The 21,373-nt window shown below is 37.4% G+C and overlaps 2 protein-coding genes across 2 annotated transcripts in view; one reads left to right on the forward strand and one right to left on the reverse strand.

Moving 5' to 3' along the window:
- Window positions 1-1,135: 1,135 nt before the first annotated feature.
- Window positions 1,136-9,603, reverse strand: LOC134793525 (ATP-binding cassette sub-family G member 5). Its single transcript, XM_063765120.1, has 12 exons — window positions 9,436-9,603; window positions 7,856-7,973; window positions 7,136-7,320; window positions 6,309-6,453; window positions 5,968-6,099; window positions 5,568-5,708; window positions 4,827-5,031; window positions 4,624-4,741; window positions 4,425-4,518; window positions 4,089-4,227; window positions 3,570-3,755; window positions 1,136-1,639 (listed from the first exon to the last, which is right to left on the reverse strand). Exons 1-12 carry the CDS (start codon window positions 9,487-9,489, stop codon window positions 1,237-1,239), a joined length of 1,920 nt encoding a protein of 639 aa, XP_063621190.1. The 5' UTR covers window positions 9,490-9,603; the 3' UTR covers window positions 1,136-1,236.
- Window positions 9,604-10,411: 808 nt separating this feature from the next.
- LOC134793561 (ATP-binding cassette sub-family G member 8) overlaps window positions 10,412-21,373 on the forward strand; it is a 93,903-nt gene continuing 82,941 nt past the window's right edge. The window contains exon 1 of the mRNA XM_063765172.1: window positions 10,412-10,643. The gene's annotated coding sequence lies outside the window, so the exon portion shown is untranslated. The remainder of the gene's footprint in view (window positions 10,644-21,373) is intronic.

Raw genomic sequence — 21,373 nt, forward strand, 5'->3', positions numbered from 1 at the left:
TGGTATTCGTTTTTTGAGTATCGATGCATACCTAAATAAAGAACACTATTTTAAAAACTGAAGCAAATCGCTTGAATACATCCCGAAAAACAATACATTAAAGAAAAAAAATAATAAAATCATAAGTCAAAAACTGTCACTAGTAGGATGTTGATACTTAGCAAAAATATCCTTCACCATAAGAGGTACTCACAAAAAAAAACCCGAATCAAATTGACTTAAGGGCCAATTTACTATGGAAAACCGACTATGGCCTTTATGATTATTTCTCCTAGTTTTATTTCTTATTGCGTATATTTACGATTTCGAGTTAACGATTAACTTTAACTTCCGTTAAAACTTTTGAAAAGTAACGTTTTAACGTTTAACGAAGTTAACTTTTTATTTAACGGATTAACGATTAACGAAGTTAACTTTTTGATTAACGGTGCCCAGCTCTGATTACCGGTTTAACCGGTTAATCCCGGGTTAGTGGGATGGTGCAAGTGGCGCTTAATGTATTTATATTGAAATCAAATCCTAACACGTAAATTTCACAGTAATTTATTCACTGATGAAGTGATGATTTTAAGACGCTTAGGCCCACTAGCACTTATTGTTTAACCGCTTAACTCCGGGTTAGTGGGATAGAGCAAGTGAGCCTTATAGGGACGTAGCACATTTTATGCAACGATTCAGTAGCGCTGTAGAATCACGTTTACGTGTGCGAGGGTATACATATGACATGAGTCCATGACCAGCGACAACATCGCAAGTGTATCGATACCGTATCGCGGTTGCGTCGCTGTTGAATCGCTGCAAAAAATCGCCGTGTGTTAGGTACCTCCCTTAAGAAGCAAACGAAAGTACTTGGTAATACACCAAGTTTGTATTTTTGCCTGTCCAGATTAGCATGGTCTTACTGTAATTTATGTTTGTGTGTAACTGGCTATTTTTATTTACAGACGTAATTTATAATAAGATTTAATTTAAGTATTCTTTCTTATAGAAATAGACATTGTATTGTGGCTTAGGGAGTTTCCTTTATTCCCAACAACTTAACTTAAATCATGATAAGGTAACAACGTATTTGTGATAATAACTGACAATAAAATATTAAATAGGTACCTAATGCAGGATATTAATCAACAAAGACCATAATTCATACATTTTAATTAATCACATAACTGACATAACAGTATAATTGGACGGATAAAATTATCATAATTATTAATACTTACATAAACAAATATAAAATCATTCTCTAAACTTATCTTTAATATAGCTAGGCAACGGCATCAAATACAAAAACTTATTTAGCAGCATAATGCCAACACTGAAAGCAAAACTGATTCCCAAATTGAATTCCATGTTCATATCCCCTGTTTGATAAATATCTCCGGTAAAACTCCTTGACGTGAATCTTTCGGCTAGGAACGCTTTTCCGCTAGCGTACCGACAGTTCGCATTTGAGTTCGTGTTCAAACTTGAAGAGGTTTGGATGAGGTTGGTGATGGCCGTGCAGTTTTCCGTGTCGCTGTAGGGGAGGATGTTGAAGTGTGGCTGTTTGAACACGTTGCGGTGCAGGAAGATGGACGCGTAGCGCGTGTGAGTTATGTAGGTTAGGTAGAAGAGCCAATCTTCGAAGCCTTTGTAGGATCTGAGAAAAAAAGTTATCGAACTTTAGAAAGGTAAGTATGGTGCTTTATTACTAGGTCATATCGGAATTCCGAGTTTTTGCGCTATTATGTAAACCTGCCTATACATGATGCTCAGTGGCGTGCCTAGGGTTTTGGAGTAGGGCAAGCCGAAAGATATGTTTTCGTAATAACTGTCCAATCTTCACTCTTCGGACTCAAATGCATCTGCTAACGTGTCGAGGCGAGCTAATCATAGCGCACTGAGGGCATACTATTACTAGATAGAATATTACAAACATATCAGCAATTGCATACGGGGTGGCTTTGATAAAATCCGTTTAATTTATTTAAGTGAATTTCATTTGTATATACAATATTAACAAATTTACACGATAATAATTTACATACAGTTGTGCTGTGCGGTTAGAACAATCTTTTTGTTAGACAAATAGCTCGACCTTGGTTTGTCGCTTTGAACATGTTTTTCTAGAATGCCGTCATATTTTGATAGCAACGATACAAGTTCCAAAAAATTGCCCCTATTTAATGAAGTGTTTGACTCATCGTGTCCTCTAAAAGGAAGTTCTTGCTGTGCTAAATGGCACACAATATCGACTAACCTCTGAAAAACACTACGATTGTTGTCAACACGCATGTTATGATTTTATATGTCTTCTGATAATTGGCGCGACAAAAAGGCCTCGATCCTTTGTTTCCCAAAATTGCTAAAAGAAATCACTGCACACATATGTTTACCGGAATTCATGTGCCTCTTTATCGCTCCAGATAAATTATTTAAATCTTTATAGCCAGAAGTATTCCTAACGTTAATGTCGTTCGAAAAAAATATGCAACACCAGCAATACATCTTATTTGTATGGGAACAACCAACAATCCAATGAGTTTTGTAGACGGCCCTACAGATATTTCTCTGACGCGACTGACTTGACTGAGAAATACACAAGTCGGGTGTTGGTTTTGCCGCGGAATTCGCGGAAATTATGTCCCGTTTTTCGACAAAGGTCAAAGACTTTACCTTGTTTTGGTTGACTAAAACGTGGACGCATTTCAAACCGTCACAAGGAACCACTTCTTGATCCATTGTTAACACTTATTAAACTAAACGCCACAACAATGAACAAATCCACATTCACTATTTAATCAAATTCACTTAAACAAACTTTCGTCACTTTCGTCGCGACCACTGACTCGGCCGAGTCGGCTCGACTAAAATCTAAATAAGTAATAATACACTTGAAGTAAACGCGAACGCGCGCTCGTGCGAACTTATGCAGCTTACTTCACTCCAAACAAAAGCCAAGCTTAAATCGCCTTATAAAATTGCTATACATACCAACAAATAGTTACATCGTTCTTTGGCGGTTTGTAGGCTGATAGTGCCCAGAGCGGGACGAAAAAGCAAGCACGGTTGCAAGCCAACGAGTGCGAGTATGAGCAGGATAGCTAGAACACCCTACGCCTGATTTCTTTCGCGCGGACGAGACGCCACGCCGCGGCAAAATTTTGCAACACGCTCGTGCCGCGGTTCGAGGCCGCTGTGGCTTGAATTTAATAATACGGGTTCGTTTGGCGCGCGATTTTAAAATAATCTTTATTGATCTTATCATTACGTAATTTCGGTAAGCCAATTAGTTGCCTTAGGGCAAGCCCGGCTTTTGGGCTTGTATGGGAGTCACGCCACTGATGATGCTCAATACAGCTACGAAGAATTGTCCACAGAACCAGAGTCGAACCGAGTAGACAATTAAGTACGGTAGGTACCATTTGGATGGCGTGGCGACACCTCCGATACAATGATAGGTCACTTTTTAGGTGCTTAGGTACCAATTTCTGCCTTGGTGCCTGCGATATAGGAATATCGCCCCAGCCGAATTAATTTGAGCAGCTCAACGAGCCAGGTATGTTTATTTATAATTCATAAAAGTTTACCTGAGCACTCCGCTAGCCAGCATTACATAGACGCAGGTGATGTAGACGTTGACGATGCCGGCGATCAGACCGTTCCGCACGAACATCATGACCGCCATGGCTTGCTGCTCGGCGTACACGTAGCACGACCACAGCACAAGCGAGAAGTACAGGTAGTCCAAGCCTTCTGTTAGGTCGGCTAGGATACTGAAGACAGAAAAAAGAAGCGATAACAACAACATGCCGACACAAACAACAGGTGTCACATACAAACCATGTAACACCATGGCGCTGGTGTTTTGTAAGGATCTAATAAATTTACGTGTGTAGCAGAAGTTCATATATGAACAGGAAACAATTTATTTAGAAAAGTAGCTGGCAATATTTTTCACCTGCATATGCCTACATGATCACTGGTTTGTTGCATGAGCTCATTATACTTATTTGGAAAGTTGCCATTATGTACACAGTCTTTAATTCTGAGTTGGCCTGTTTGTACTCATACCATTTTCATTGCTTCAAGAAAAGTTCTTTACTTACGGATAAATGATGGCAGCGGACGCGAAAGTGCTAATAAAGGAGAAAGGCAAGGAGACCAGATTGCAGGACAAGAGCAAGCTGGCCCCACTATACAGCCCTTCCTGAGACTCTTGGTAGTAACGCGTCCTGTAGGGGCCGTCTGCAATCATTAATAGTAAAAATTTAAATGGGGAAAAAAAATGCGAATCGGCGTTCACTCGTACAGGCTCTATCCGTGTAGAGAATAGGCAGATATTCACTCTTTATATTCCTGCGGAACAAAGTTACCCTCAAGAAGAATATATGTATCTTTTAATTTTCTTAACGGATAGAAAAACATCGAAAGGCAAAACTTACATAGACAAATGGTGTTCATAATGCTGATGAAGTAAGTGCCAACCATCGCGTTGAATATTAGCCCGCTCTTTGTAATGAAGGCCCTTTGATAATCCTGCAAGAGCAACAAATATGAAATTCTTATTTACTTTAAATAATTGGTCCTTCGAACCGGATTTTTAGGTTAGGTCTACAGCATTCACAAATTTCACAATATTACCTTCGCTTCAAAGTAGAAAGCCCATAATATCAAGAAATATAAGGGCAAGGAGAATAGTCGCATGAACATTTGCTTCAGTCCGTTTTTCTTCAAGTTAAATATTGAAGCCAGCATTCTCCTACAAAGTAAGAACAAAAGCATTAGGTGACTACGTCTCAGCCCTCAGCGTTACATATTAACTACATGATTGGGAAGGTACTTACACATACAACATCCATATAACCTTGGCGCCGCTAGGCTTGCCATATCCCAGCTGCATCTTATTAGGGTTGATGATCCTGTGTTCATTGACGTTGCCCTGCATGATGGCCTGACCTTCCAGTTTGAACTTCTCGACCAGTGCTGCGATCTGGTGGTTGGACTCTATGAAGCGTTCACGAGAGCGTCTGTCTACAGTTGATAGGCATACTGAAACAAAGATGTGTTGAAGGCTGGTCAACTATGAACGTCACGCGTCTATATTAAAAAAGATCATTGGTTGAAGGTGTTTGTCGTTTGGTACTGAAAAAAATGTGCTGAAGATAAAAGTCAAAGGGATGCTGTTCAGAAAAATGAATGAGTCCTCTATGAGAACCTATCGGTGTTCTATAATCTACAGGGAAGTTTAGGATAGTTTGGGACAGGATGATATGAGTTTATGCCTCCCAACATCTCCATTCTGCAATCATGGAACAAAGCAGAATTTAACGTACATTTCGCTTCTCTAGTTTGGGACAGACAGGATGATATGCGTTTATGCCTCCCAACATCTCCATTCTGCAATCATGGAACAAAGCAGAATTTAACGTACATCTAGCTTCTCTTACAACTAAACTGAACTGTTTTCCAGAAAATCCTCTCAAAATAAATAATTTGGGCCTTTTCATACATAAGGTAGGATTTTATTCAAATACCAACGTAAATATCTTCTTATATCTTCTTGAAGCATTGTTTCAGCTACTTACAATAATACATCAGTGGGTTCTCGAGCTGCGGGCAAGGGAATCCAATGCTGCCAAAGTAGTCGAGCAGGTTTCTTGTGGGTCCAGCGTACACCACGTCGCCCAGACACAGGTACACCACGCGATCCAAGAATGGGAACACGTCTGTAACAAATAAGGATTTTATGTTAAGTGTTAGGTACCTATTATATAGTGTTGATGTGGTAGTCGCACGTAAATTGGTCGAAGAAGCATAAGTAGATCGGTGTGGAAAGCATTTCGCTGTAATGGAGTCACTGGGATGCAGTAATGGTTGAATAAGTACTAATGTCTAGCTAGTATTATCACAAGTGCCTATCAATGGTTGTTCTTTAGGTACCTAGTTAGTTCATTTAATTGAATGTCAAAATTTAGCTTTTCTTACCAGATCTCGGCTTCTCCATAGTAAGTATGATGGCTGTGGAGTATTTCTTGGCTGCGTTAGACAATATCGAGATCACCAGGTATGTGTTCAGCGGATCCAGGTCCCATGTCGGTTCGTCCAGTAGCAGTATCACTGAAATATAGACATATTGAACTCTACAGTTGATGTTGATATCTAATACGGAACTATTTTTCTTGCAGTGGATAAAATACTCAGACGACTGACAGAAAGACTTGCGACTTCCAATTGTGCCCAAATGCATATATTAACTGAAATGGGCTTTTATAAATGGTGCCATAATTGGATTATTAATTGATAAGTAAAATGGGGGCTAAACATACACGGGTCCCGAATGAGTTGCACGCCGATAACCAGTCGCCTGTATTCGCTTTTCGTTAGGGTAGTCACACATTTGTGCGCCACCTGCGATAATGCCAAGTCCGCCATGACTTGCTTTACTTTAGAGGACTTGAGATATCCGGAAACCTAGAAGATATAAAATAATTTAGTGCTAATTACATCAAAGCAGCTGCACCGGAACGTTGCACCAACTACAAAGTACAATATGTAACTCCCATAAAATTTTGCGAACGTTGTAATGATGACGTAACGTGCAACCGACCCTAAAAAGCGACTTTGCGTTATTTATGTATGTTATAGATATAAAGTAGGTACTCTGAAGACTTAAGAAGAAAGTGTCAAATGGCGGTCTAGACTAGAGCGCGAGTGTAGCAGCTTTTAAACTGATTATATTTTAGAAGCACTTTTAGAAGGATGTGCGAAACCTTTAGTCAGTGACAAAGCGAGAGTTTGCTGAACACTGCCCAGGCTGCAGCCTTGTCGAAAGTGTCAAATGGCGGTCTAGACTAGAGCGTATATAATAGCAGCTTTTAAAAACTGAGTATATTTTAGAAGCACTATTAAGAGGGTGTTTTGGAACGCCTTATCGTGACCGGTAAAATAGAGGGAAAAAGGCCTAGGGGTAGAAGTCCCAAACGATGGTCGGACCAAATAGCGGAGGAACTAAAAATACCTGTCAGCGACGCACTCCACCAAGCTACAGAACGGGACCGATGGAGACAACTAGTTGACGGAATCAAACGGAGTCACGATCCTCAGCAATGAGGGATCGATTGAAGAGAGAGAGATTAAGAGGATGTGTCCTTACCTTGGTCAGTGACAAAGAGAGAGTTTGCTGAACACTAAGCCCAGGCAGCAGCCTTGTCGAGTGGCGGACAAGAGCGCAGCAACTCTTGAACTGGTCCTCTTCTAGAGGCACTCCTTCTAGAAGAATGTGGCCTTTCGAGGCCACTCGTCGGGCGATCACATCGAGGAGGGCGCGTTTGCCGCTGCCTAAAAATTAGTGAGAAGTTTAAGAGCTCTGAAGAACAAAACAAAGGAAGTGCCTATATTTATAATTAGGTATTTAATTGACAAATCTACTCTGTTCAACTTTTTGAAAACAATGCTATATAGAAGGAGTTACTAAAACACGTCGCTAGCTTGAAATTAAGCATATCTAAAATTCGGAAAAGCGTGAAATAGAATAATGAGTTTTTGAGTATTCTAGTTTTTAATGGAGCTGCAGGTATATCCACTGTTTGTCATTAGACTACAGACAAATCTCGTGAGCTAGGATACGAGTCTGAATCTGCCATAGGTGTCAGTCAATATTTATGTGCGGATCTGGCATTTGGCACCTTAGTGTTAGAGCCGTGTTATTCAAGCGCCAAAAGGGGCCGTAGACCAGTGCAAGTGGAACGTCGCGGTTAAATCCGTAGTGCCGTAGCGATCACCTTTCCAGGAGAGGACGTACCTAGCAGTAGATCAGCAGGATTATTTAGGGACTCTTCCTTACAGCCTACAATTGTTAGTATATTAGGTATACCTTTGGAGCCAAGTATCGCGGTGACTTCCCCGCTGTGAGTGGTGAAGGAGACATCCTTGAGAATGATACCGGTCTTCACTCCGCCCGTGATGCGTTGGAATAAGCTGCCCGGTTCCACCTAACATATGTATATCAACTTTGTTATAATATAATCTATAAATTACCTATTGCTTAAATTATACAAAGAATTAAATAAGTATTATACTTAAACATCCAAACAATACAATATCGCTAAAAGTGTAGATAAGGATATTAATTCAGCATTATAAGTTTTCCTTTAGCCCGTTCATCAATAATAAGGAATGATTATTATATAAGTATAATTTCTACAAAAACAAACTAATACCCTACCTAGGGTTGCCATACATCCCGTATATGTGAACGGGACTGTCACCGTATTTAAGTATCACGTCCCGTATTTTTACTGGTCCCGTTTTTGTCCCGTATTTTGTTGACCCTGCCTATAATATTTATTTAGTAATTAATAGCGCTCTCAAACAGCAGCAACCCAAATACCCCCCCCCCCCCCCCCCCCTCGGTGGCCCGTGGCCCTCAGGTAATAGTACATTATTGTCGAGGCTCGGAAGTAGCTACTTGCAGGCTGAGGATTCGTTTTAAACGGACGACCTTGGGAGTCCGTTTAATTGAATCCGAAGCCAGCAAGTAGCCTTCCAGCCGAGTCATATATAGTGCTTTTCTCAAAAATGGTGCAAGAAATATAAATATCATAGAAATATTTTACAAAAGCAACGTTCTTACGTATATATTTTAACAGAAAAAAGTAGAAACAATTGAAAAAATTAGCTTTGCCGCCTTTTTATTTTTTTAATAAAAAAATAGAAGTGTATTTTGCTGCCGAAAATACGCCAACCTATTTGAGATAACTAAATAGTCGCGGTACTAATCATCTGTTTGGCTGTTTAATGGGCCTGTGCCTTCATTTGATATGGCCATTTCAACTTTTAAAAAGTTTGGAACTCGACAAATAATGGAATTTGTATGCAACATTGCAGTCCCAAAATCGAGACTGCAATGTTTTTAACTTTTTAATTTTTGACTGACCATAAACTACGCGCTTCGCGACCTATTTTTTAAACGGCAAAGTCGACTTTGCCGTCCATTTTTGAGAAAAAAAGTTTGGAGTCCTAACCCTACCGCGCACATCCCGTGGAGTAAGTTTCCCGCTCCCATACAAAAGATATCAACGAGCTATTCCTTGTAAGAAAACTATTATTGGGTCGTAAAGTAAGAACCTGTAAGTAGCTAAATGTTAGTGTAAATTTACAGTAATGATAGCAATTTATATACTTAAGTACAATACTTATGTTATGAAGAGTTAATTAATAATTGAACACACGTGAAAAATAATATACTTATACTTACCCATGTTTTTATGTTCAAGTTGTATAGGTAGGTAAATTGAAAAAAAAAAGTTTTCTAATCAATAATTTAGAATTAACCATTAAATCGTGTCAAACTCATATTTTACATCAAGTATCACATTATGAAACGAAAGGCCACCAACACACACAAAACACAAAACTAATCAAGTTATTAAAATAACATTTCAACAAACTTACCTGTCCTGAGTGAAACACATTATACAACTGCAACATATAGTTCCCCCCTGCCATTTTATATCACTTTAATATTAAATTAAAGCTTAAAATAATCGAAAAACATTTACAAATGCATTTTAAAACGACACACCCGTCCCCTAGTTAAGAATTAGCAAACTAACCTTATGTGATTAACTTCAAAGTTAACTTTTCGTTAAGCGACGTTGCCAGTTACACCTGTGACTAACTTCTGTTCACTAACTGTACTTCATTTTTATAGTATGGCGGTAACACGCGATTTTAGACTGTATTCGGTTGAATCTAAGTTGGTTTTGCTACAGAGTACTTTGGCGAGTTAGTTAAGGGGAAGTGACTGCGAGTCATGCTTTCTTTGACGGGAGGGTATTTTAATATTTTTTCAGTTGTTTGTCTTTATATTCAGTCTTAACAAAATTTACCAACAAAAACAGGTGTTTAATTTGTATCTAAGTATATATACGGCCACAATATCCATAGAGATTTCAGAGAAGTCTAGGCAGATAGGGATATAATAAATTAAAAATAACGCACCTGTTAAAATTAACGTGGATGAATGACTATTTCTAACAAATTTACTAATGCAGTTTTAGTCAATTTCTTTCTATGGAAAAAATGTTATTTTCTTTCGAGATTGGAATTGTATAGTTTCCAATTTATAGGCGCAAGTTATACATTGTGACATATTCATAAGACAGTTTATATTCATTTTATAAAAGTCCAAGATTTGATCACTGTATTGGCTGCTTAGACAAAAATAGATGCTCCCCCTTAACGCCTCATTTTCCGCACATTTCCAATGCGCCGTTGCCAATAAGACTTTCTGTCTCCTTTCCTTGCACCACACAACCATCGAACGCCCACACATTCTCAACCAGCTTATACCCATGAATTCCAATGATTACTCTTCTCACTCACTCCCATACACCAAGTCTTAGATAGAGAGGGAAGGCGCCATGCGCAGTGTCACTGACTGCTCAGTCAAACTCGGACGCAGCAAACGGCAGCATGGTAAAAGAATAACAATCTTTAAAATCGAAACTAACGAATTCTTGAACTGAAAGGTTATTTTCAAAGTTTTTTAAGAAACTCTGGACGTGTTTGAGTGCTTGGTAGTTTGGCCGGTCGGTGTGTACAGTGGGTTTCAGTGAAGTTTTTGTATTTCTGTGGAGTACCGTTCGGCTTATTATTGGGTAAGTTGACACTGTTATATGTTTGTATGTTTTGACTTTGAATATTAATAGACATTTTTTATGGGTACCGGTTATCGATGGGTTTGGTTTTCTCTTGATATCAAATCTTAATTGAATACCGATTTATCATTTTGACCTCTTCAGAAGAAATTTCTATTTTTTTTGTGTATGTTATCTTTAGTTGCAACACATTTATTATTGTTTACCGTCCAATTAATCGTCCGTTAAACTAAAAGCAGTGATTTTAGTAGGTATACTACGATTGACCCCGTCGTAGGTCAGCTGACTCATATCGGTTTAACTGATGAGTTTGCGCTGCAAATCGTGACTTTTGCAGGAAGCTAAAAGCGAGCGGCCCAGCGATAATTATAGGGGGTAATTTATAAACCTAACGTAAGTACATTAAGTACCTACAGTCCAATACTGTAGAATAAATAAAATGAGTCGAGTAAAAGATACGAGTCTGGAGTAATACAAAAACACCAACAACATGTGGTGTGGTGACCCCCCCCCCCTATGAAATACATTATACCTATTTACATTTTTTAAACTTCTAAACTTATTTACTCTGGCAAGCCAACTTAGTCAGTAGAAATTGGCACGAATTTTAAAATTTGTACGGAGATCGGAGATTTTCTATACATTTCTGTCAGCCACGTTGTTAGGAAATATTTCCTTTGTTTAATCTTATCCCTCCTGTCCCTAGTTATCTGACTTGACGGTTCTTAATTAAGATCTATAGTTACCTCGTCCGGGTTACATAGTTTTGTATGGTCAGGTCGCTCCTTGACAGCAAGACCTCTATTATGTATTATCTACTGTTATTTTTTATTGTTCTTATCTATTTTCAAAAACAATAATATTTCAATGGACTTAGGCTAAAGCCAAACTTAATTGATATTAACATTACGTCTAATCTATCATTTTTGTGTCGAAATTTATGAGCTTCACATTGACATTCAACATAAAACTGATTATGAAGGCCGCTAATCAGTAACGACCAACGAACTAGCCATTAAAATATAATGAGAAGCCGCTACATTTAAAATAAAAACCAACTATAAAAAAAAAAACATATTAAATTAGCGGTCAACTCAAAGTCGCGACAAGACATTGAACTCGGAAATGAAATTGTTGATTGCTAGATTGCTATGTTTATATCTTGCAACATGCCGCCAGTAATCATCATCATCAATCAAATCCTGCCACATCAATGGACATCGTCTGCGATAACGCTGCAGCAGTGAGGTTGCAAAAATATAGCTAGGTAGTAGGTACTGCAGTCACCATCCGAATGTAACCTTAAATTTAACATCGTCTTTTTACTGTAGGGGTGGTTTAATTACCCTCGACCGTACAAGTTTATTGGCCTTACAAGAAAATTGCTCAAATTGCAGAAAATACGATGATATGACAAAAATAAGACAATAAGTGTTAACGAACTCCTAGGATGTGACTCAGAGCTTCGAAGGCTCGAAGCCAAGAGTCAGTGGAGCGAAATAAAAATCTGCCATGTAGGCACGTAATTTACTTGCAAAGTGCACCAATTAGGTACCCACGTAGGTATATTGTGCAGAGGTTTTTACAATGAGCACACTATACTAATTTACTAAACCTTCAATAACAGTCCCATCTAAAATATTTATAATCTTCTTACAATTTTATTAATACCGTATTCTAATTTGACATCACATTCTAAATTGACTTACATTCAGTCTTATTATCAGTACGAGCGCGCAAATGAAGCAATACGTTTCAATCTCATATTGTGGAGGGTACTTGAAGGTACGCTATGTAAAGATGGCTCCTGTGTAATGAAGTTTTGTAATTCTGTAAAATACGACAATAAAGATTAATTGCTTGGTGATTCAAGATTCTATTGAACTTCCTTCATTAAGTGATTAAGCTGTTGCAAATCGTGTAGGCGAGACTTCGGTATTTTGACCTTACCAAAGAGCATACAACCAGTGAACCGTGTCATGACTAGACCCACTTCAGTTATCGCGTTGCAAGTAATGTTAGTTACGATCTAAGTTTATAGCGTTACGATTTAGAGTATTTAGATCCACCCATATTTTTGCTTGTACCTTCAAGCACCTGAATGGACGTAATGGTTTTTTATAAGGAATATTTCGTGATCATAAGCTTCTGGTGCTTAATTTGAGCTCGTGCGTGGTGCGCCTTAGGAGTTACCCTGTCGTAACATTGTTGATAGCTGGCTTGCCGGCGATGTCATAAAGATTACTGAAAAGTTAAAGCAAAGCACTAAAATGCTCAAATATTTTCATTGCCATACTGTTGATAGCAGTGATCTGTACAGCTCGTAAACTTTTCTCATTAGCCTGTCTAATTGGCTTGACGCCATTAAGACACCTGACCCCGCCGAGACCATGGTTCCGATGAACCGTGACGCTTTGAATAAGGCTGTAGAAACGTGGCTCAATACCTTTTTTTTTTCCTAGCCTATTTGAGTCTCCCACTGCTGGGCAAAGGCCTCTCCCCTTAATTTCCACGACTCCCGATTTGGTGTTTCCTCCGCCAGTTGTTCAGGAAGCTGGCAATACCTTAGTCGATAATAATGTGGACCTGAAGTTTAATGCATCAGCCAATTACTAAAACTAGTAAACACATTGACTTAGATGTAAATGATTTGCGAAATGAATAAGTAGGCATTTTAATTGATACTCAAGTAACGCTTGTGACTTAAATATGCTTAATAAGTGATTAGTACCTGCATCTAAATAATTATAAGATTTCATTTCACATCCTATATCCATCCAACCAGAGACGTCTTTGTAACTGGAATATACGAAAACAATTGAATAGGGTATTTGACTACTAGTCAAATCAGTTTCTTTTTTCGAACTGTCAAAACGATTTGCTTCTATAGAATTTATATGAAACACTAGCAATTAGCATGTGACGTCATGATCAAATTACCTACTCTTTATAGTTTTATATGGGTTTTAAAATAGAAATTGTGTCTAAAAATAACTGGCGTCTACGTTTTTCTATTAATCTTCTGGTGCTTTATTTCTTGCATGGTGTAAAATAATTTATTTTAAATACAGTCAAATACCCTACAGAATAGAAAAACGTTTATTGCAAAAACCATCTATACATACAGCACCATAAATTTTTTTAAAGATTGAAGGTCTTATACACTAAACATTTAAATCTACTTGTAGCTTATACTAACATGCAATAATTACAGTATTAAAATATGGAGATATTGCTTTGTTTCTAATTGTCGTGAATATTATCGATAAAAAAAAAATATAGGGAAATTTTTAACCTTTTCGTCTTTAACCGCTCGTGCTTTTTCTTAAAAGATTTATTGAAAAGTGTATTCTCCGACTGAGAATTGTCTAATTATGCCTTCTTAGTGCTCATGTGCAGCGTGTTCTCGGTCTGTTTGCTACTGTGGCGCCCAATTAAATGTTTGACCCGCCCGCAGACCGTGAATTTGTAGAAAATCATATTGCTATATTATATTTGTAGATATTTTTTGTTTACGTTGGCGTCTTCGTTTTGATTATTTGAACAACTAACTAAGTGTGTTGTGGGTTTTGATAATACATATAAAAGCCAGTTCGAATTTTTACGTTCTACGTTGATACGTTATACAGGGTGGCTAAAAAATAATTGCATTCCCGTTGCCAGGGAGGTTTTGGGATTATACTGAGCAACTTTTACTATGGGCCAACCCCGAAATCGCGAAAAAAAAATTGACTTTTTGGGAGGGTAAATTTTTTTTTCGCGATTTCGAGGTTCGTGCCATTGTAAAAGTTGATCAGTATAATCCCAAAACCTCCCTGGCAACGGGAATGCAGTTATTTTTTAGCCACCTCGTATACTATTTATACACTTAGTTTTTCTTGAGTCAGTGTAACTTAAATTCAAAATGTTTAATAAACAAATTAATGGCCGCACTTGCTCTACCGTTTTATACCTAGGTATTTTTGAAAAGAGCCTATTTATTATAAAAATAGTTAATCTACGTACCAGTAACCAGATTTTTCCAAATTACAATGCGATTTTCGAGTTCTACGCAGATTTTCAAATCAATAAAATACGATTATTGATACATATTGCCATTTATGTGAATCGAGATTAGAACAAAAATACGCCAATCATATCGTTCACACACGTCTATGGACACATCGTGTTACGGTACCCGCCACGTTCTCTGGAGCGTTGAACTTACTCACGCTCTTGTGGCCACTCGCTTCTTTTTGGTTATGAATTCTGACGCCATAAAAAATGTTCCCGTTTCGATAACTGTAGATATTAGACGTAGGGTCTTGTTCCGCGTGGTACGCGTATGTTAGCTTGACATTATTTTATTGACAATTCTGACTCAGTATTTTCATTTTACCATCTCTTCTTCAGTCAGTCCCTCAATGCTGAGGATCGAGGCATCATGAAGACCAGGTTTCTCCATAGGCTTCTATTCCTCGCCAAGCGCATGGCTTCGTGCAGTTTTAATTGCACCTAACCACCTTCATTTTACCTAACTGATACTGATACTTGGGGTAGTTCGAGCCAGCAGATCCTGCAGCAAGGGCTAGGAAGAAGAGACTACGAGGGGCTTTCGAAGTCGAGGCAAAACTGATGGGAGCTCGCATGACTCTGGTGATTCAGCCTAAGCGGCGGCGAGTCGTTGCACTATGTCAGCCGTGTCAGCGTCTCATCACACCCTAACCACCTTCATTTTACCTAACGTACTTAAAAACGATTTGTATCAAGTAATTCAAACGTAGGTAGGTATTTACTCGTTTATTACACAATCGTTAAAAAATCTGTTTGACACATATAAGTACAATACAGTTTATTTATTTAAATTAAAATTTCTTACGCAAAAGCTATAAAAGGCGGTTATTAAAACCCACACACTTTTATTAGTTTAATCTTCTGTTATAAGGCGGACGTTATAACTATGGTTATAAATTATAACGACCAAACAAACGACTTAGAAAATCATGTAACTTAATTATAATGCATAATTATCTAAGAGGTTTGAATCTTATCGCTTTAAATAGAAATATAATTTCTTCACCTTACACAAGAAGACCTAGATTTACGCATGTAGCGCGGTAACTAAATAAATATTACCTCAGACTGTTTGGCTTACCACAGTAATTCGCAAATATTGACCTTGCTCAAGATTTGTGGACTATTCATTAAACTAGATTAAGTGGTGAGCTTACAATTGAGTTAGCTCAGTAGTGTTTGCGAAACATTGTGCTGTCTAATGAGCGGGTACGCAGTGATTAGTGGCGCGTAAGTTAATAGATATACGGGCAAAATAACATGTCTATTATACTTGCATTATCTTTCCCACTGAAGGACTTGAACATAGAATACCAAGTACTTAGCTATCTAAGACTTGGTATTCTATGAAGAACATTTAATAGGTATTTAAGAATTTTGATTCCGGGAGTGTGTTTGGACACCTATGGAGGAGACGTTAACCACATATAGTACGATCGACAAATCACACCCGTGCCTATTAGTATCGTATAGAATCGTTGGTATCTTCATGTATTACAAAACTAAATTTAGAAATAGTTATAATTCTGAGAATATAATCTTCCTACGTGCAACAAACGTGCAATCGTTGCGCTATCAAATTATCAATTTTATATAAATTTAATTATATGTGATGTAAGCCAAACGAATCGGACAAAAATATTGCAATGCTTACTACCTAATTAAATTCGCAACTTATAAGTTTGTGTAATTTGCTAACGTGTATTTATATGCTAGAGATTTTCATACAAAGTGACCATACAGGGAGGATTTTATGAAAAGTTAATTGAAATCTTTGCTGTACCTAGGTAAGTACGTTTTTCCTCTCAATACAAGCACTCTTATTGTATTGTATGTATATATTTTTTTAATAGTAATTAATTATAAAACGTTATATAAGTAGTGAATTCTTTGCAGAGAGCGAATTAATGATTTTCGTGACCATAAAACGTTAAGTCTCTTATAATAAGCACAATTAGGAAACCTACTTAATCTATTCTAGAGCTTGGAAAATCGTGACTTTGGGATTTTATCCCGTTTGACTCTATCCAAGATTCGTGTCTGTCGGCTTGTGAACTAAAAGTAACCCACTGAGTAGTACACCGGTCAAATCTTACAAAAAAATCTCCTAAAAAAACAATGCGTGATGTAGTTCTGTATTTTTTGTATGTTGTTCGGAGTCCTTGGAGGAATCTGAAACTATGTTTTGCAAGCAAAAAAAAGTTGTGCTCTCTGCGTAATTTGTGAAAAACTGCAAAAATTTCGGACTTTTTTCAGATTTTACAGTTTTATTATAAAACTATGGGTTTTTGGTCAAAACTTGCTATATAATGTTGAAAGTATATTAAATTTGTAACAATTTAAGCCCATAAACAGCGTCATATGTCAAATAGTTCTTGAGATATGGGGCTTTAAAAAAGGGTATTTTTTTCCTTGGAATGAAATTTTTCGTTTTTCCTATATTTTAAGACAAATATCGGCACAACCGCTAATGCTATGAGATATATTACAATGAATAAAGTTGTAGAAAATTTAATTACCTTTCATTTAAGTGCTAGAAAAAGTCAGTAAGCCTTACAGTTCTCTAGTTATCGTAAAAAAATGAAATTGCTATAATAGGGAAGGCAACTAAATGTATTGTTTAAGGCATTGTCAAAATCCCTTCAAGAGGCAGTACCATCGTCGAGAACGCAATTTACGATTATCTTTTACCGGTTTTCCCCGATAGCAGCAGAGCAATGTCAGAGATCAACCATTTTTAAAATGCACTCACCTCTTAAGCACTCCATTAATTCAGTAATTAAATCAAGATACCTACCATCTGTAGTTTGGCTTGTTTCTCGGCCCCACTTTTTGGTTGTAGCCATAGATCCCACGATGCCGATTCCGATTTAACAATTTGTTATGGTTTTGAACTTGTTTTGATACGACCTTGACGATAGTTCACGGTAATTGGCGTGGTGTTGGTGAAACACACTGAAATTACTGGAAGTCATGTCATTAGTATCTAGCTCGCGCTCGCTTATTGGTGCTCTTGAGTGTACTCTGAGTCGTAGTAATACAAGATCACGATAAAATCCTAACCATAACGTATTGATACATCAAAATCAGCTACCATTACCCGCTGTAGGTATACGTTTGTGTTATAATCCACGGGTTTTAACTAGCAATATCCTATTACTACTAGTCTTTACTAGATAGGTGTATAAATTGACAAACCAAATCATTAATAGAAGAAGAACTGAACAAAACACGTAGTATAGATAAGTGTGAGTTAACATGATGTACAGTCACCTGCATTCATTTGTTACTCTTCGAACGCCGCAAAAACATGTGACACGCTCTTATGGCTCTACAAATAAGGTCGTGTCAGATATTTTTGCGGCCTTCATAGTGTAACATATTATTGCAGGTGACTGTACCAAGCCGGGCGGATTGCATATATTTGTTTCTTATCGGAGAGCTTACTTATACCGGTTACTATAGCCCTTGACTCGCGTAAAAGCGATATTAATAATAAACTACAGCATCATGTTGAGTAACTGGCGTGAATTACATTGGTGTGATTGGCGTTGGGCGAGCTTTTATAAGATAATTATAGAGAATATTTATTAAGTTAATATTAAAAACCCGTTTTTAACCCCTAAATCGGATAAATTTCCGAATATTTTCAGTTAAATGCCTATATCTACAATCCGAAAAAAGATTCACTTGTATGACTTGTATCGAGGTTTCATAAAACCACACAATAACTTTTTTTCTATTGAGAAATTGAATTGATTGAGAAAGTGATCTTGTATTACCACGACTCAGAGTACACTCAAGAGCACCAATAAGCGAGCGCGAGCTAGATACTAATGACATGACTTCCAGTAATTTCAGTGTGTTTCACCAACACCACGCCAATTACCGTGAACTATCGTCAAGGTCGTATCAAAACAAGTTCAAAACCATAACAAATTGTTAAATCGGAATCGGCATCGTGGGATCTATGGCTACAACCAAAAAGTGGGGCCGAGAAACAAGCCAAACTACAGATTGTATCTTGATTTCATTACTGAATGAGTGAAGTGCTTAAGAGGGGGGTGCATTTTAAAAATGGTTGATCTCTGACATTGCTCTGCTGCTATCGGGAAAAACCGGTAAAAGCTAATCGTAGATTGCGTTCTCGTCGATGGTACTGCCTTTTGTAGGGATTTTGACAATGCATTAAACAATGCATTAGTTGCCTACCCCATTATAGCAATTTCATTTTTTTTACGATAACTAGAGAACTGTAAGACTTACTGACCCTTTCTTGCACTTAAATGAAAGGTAATTAAATTTGCTACAACTTTGTTTATTGCAATATACCTCATAGTATGTGCCGATATTTGTATTAAAATATAGGAAAAACGAAAAATTTCATTCATGGAAAAAAATACCCTTTTTTTAAAGCCCCATATCTCAAGAACTATTTAACATACGGCGCTGATTATGGGCTTAAATTGTTCCAAATTTAATATACTTTCAACATTACATAGCAAGTTTTGACCAAAAACCCAAAGTTTTATGATAAAACTGGAAAATCTGAAAAAAGTCCGAAATTTTTGCAGTTTTTCCCAAATTACGCAGAGAGCACAACTTTTTTTTGCTTGCAAAACATAGTGTCATAGTCCTCCAAGGACTCCAAACAATACACAAAAAATACAGAACTACATCACGCATTGTTTTTTTATTGTAAGATTTGACTGATCTATAGGTACCTACCTAATTACTTCGTCAGTCATTGACCTGCTTAAGACTATAATGAACAATTACAGTAATACATTATTTATGATTGATCGCTTGGCAGATTGGTTGTTTTGGTGGCAGTGGGTTACGTTTGTTTAATGAAGTCATTGTTTACTATCGTTTCAATTTACAGACATGTTATTTGATGTCATACAGACTTATGTAAGGTCAACAGATGTGTTAAATGACGACTTGTAAAATTGACGACAAGCGAAGCAATTGGTCTCAAATTAGAAAACCAGCCAAGAACCAAGTTCTAAGGATCCCCAGGCACTAAAGTACATGCTTCATGCATATTCCAAACCAGAGCACAGGGCCTAACGCTATAACCGAAATTCGCAAATTGCGGGGATCTTTACCTTTTACTCCAATGAAGGCGTACCTAATTAAAGTGACAGAGAAAGATGCCCGCAATTTGCGAACTTTGATTTTCGCGGTTATAGTCCAGAGACACCTATCCTCTGACCTTCCTGGCGCGAACACGTCGCCTCAAACAATGCAGCTATTAATGCGTATGCGCACCATTGGCTGCATTGCCTTCACGCTACTTAGTATTGGCCGTTCGGACAATTGTCAGGGTCTCATCCTACATTCAAGCCATCTGCAGGCGTTGGCGTAGGTTATACGCAGTTGGGTGTGTTTGGGCGCGTTAATTAATAGTAGGCTTTTATTGATTTACATAATTGACGCATGATGACTCTCTTACGTCAACTATCTGATTGTCATTATGCGTGGTGCACACAACGCGTATAAATATAAAATATGGCAGTTAAATCCCTGAGGCTTAGATGCTGCATCGTATTGCTCACTTATTGCACATATGTGGAAGGATTACTATAGACTTCGTTTAATGGAAAAGTGATGAAGTTAGTATGCGATAAATTAAATTGTAAATAGCTGGTTGTGTAAGTAAATATGTTATAGATATGTACTATGTAAGTGCAATACTAAAATAGTGGTTCACGAGCTTCACGACACTAGTTAATATGCGATCAAGTTCATAGGAAAATCGTGACATCCACATGAATAAATGTGATTATGAACAAGTAGTTAGCAATTGTATGGTTTGAAAGATTAGTGAGCGAACAAAAATATAGCTGAGCTTGTGCGAAAGAGATAATATTTAAAATCAATTGATAATAAGTACCTACCTATTTATTAATTTATTTTGATCACTTAAAAAGTTATCAAATACTTTTTATACATTTGCACTATTTTAATACTTTTGTACTTTTGCACTAATTTTAATAATTTGCACTAATATAATTACCACTGAGCTCTTCTTTATTAAGTAGGTAAATATGTAATTATTTTCTCATTGAAAGTTAACTTAGATAGGTGTTTGTATGTGCGGGCTAAAGTTAAGGTAATTAAGGTAACCTTAAAATTATCGAACATTGACACAGAAAATGAGCAGCCGTTGACCCAAAAATTCCTGTTTAACATATCAACAAAACTATTACAACAACAATAAAATCGTGAAATTAACACTCAACAAACGGGATTTCGGATTAACCGGTCAGACCAAAATGACGTCAGTGTGTACGTACATTACTGTCTAATGATGTCATGTCATCACATCATCTAACCGCAGTAATAATATTAGCGAAAACATATGGTGATTATGAATGCACGACTTTTATGCGAAAAAGAGATTCATCATAGATTATAACTTGCAAAACTGTTTCAATGTGAAGTAATAGCGAGGTTGCGCTTCAGGACTCGTAGGCTATTTGTTTGAGCAATAATAGCTAATGAATGCATATATTAATTGCATGAAGTAATAATTCGACTTCTAAGGCGTGAGTTCTACGAGAATCCACATACAGGGGAAGGTGGGGATGGTCGATCCCTAGGGGACACTTGGTAAACTTCATTTTCTTTTTAACCAAACGGGATACATTTTTTACGCTAGCAACACTCAT

The sequence above is a fragment of the Cydia splendana genome, chromosome 9 (assembly GCF_910591565.1).
Source record: "Cydia splendana chromosome 9, ilCydSple1.2, whole genome shotgun sequence".
Classification (NCBI taxonomy): Eukaryota; Metazoa; Arthropoda; class Insecta; order Lepidoptera; family Tortricidae; genus Cydia; species Cydia splendana.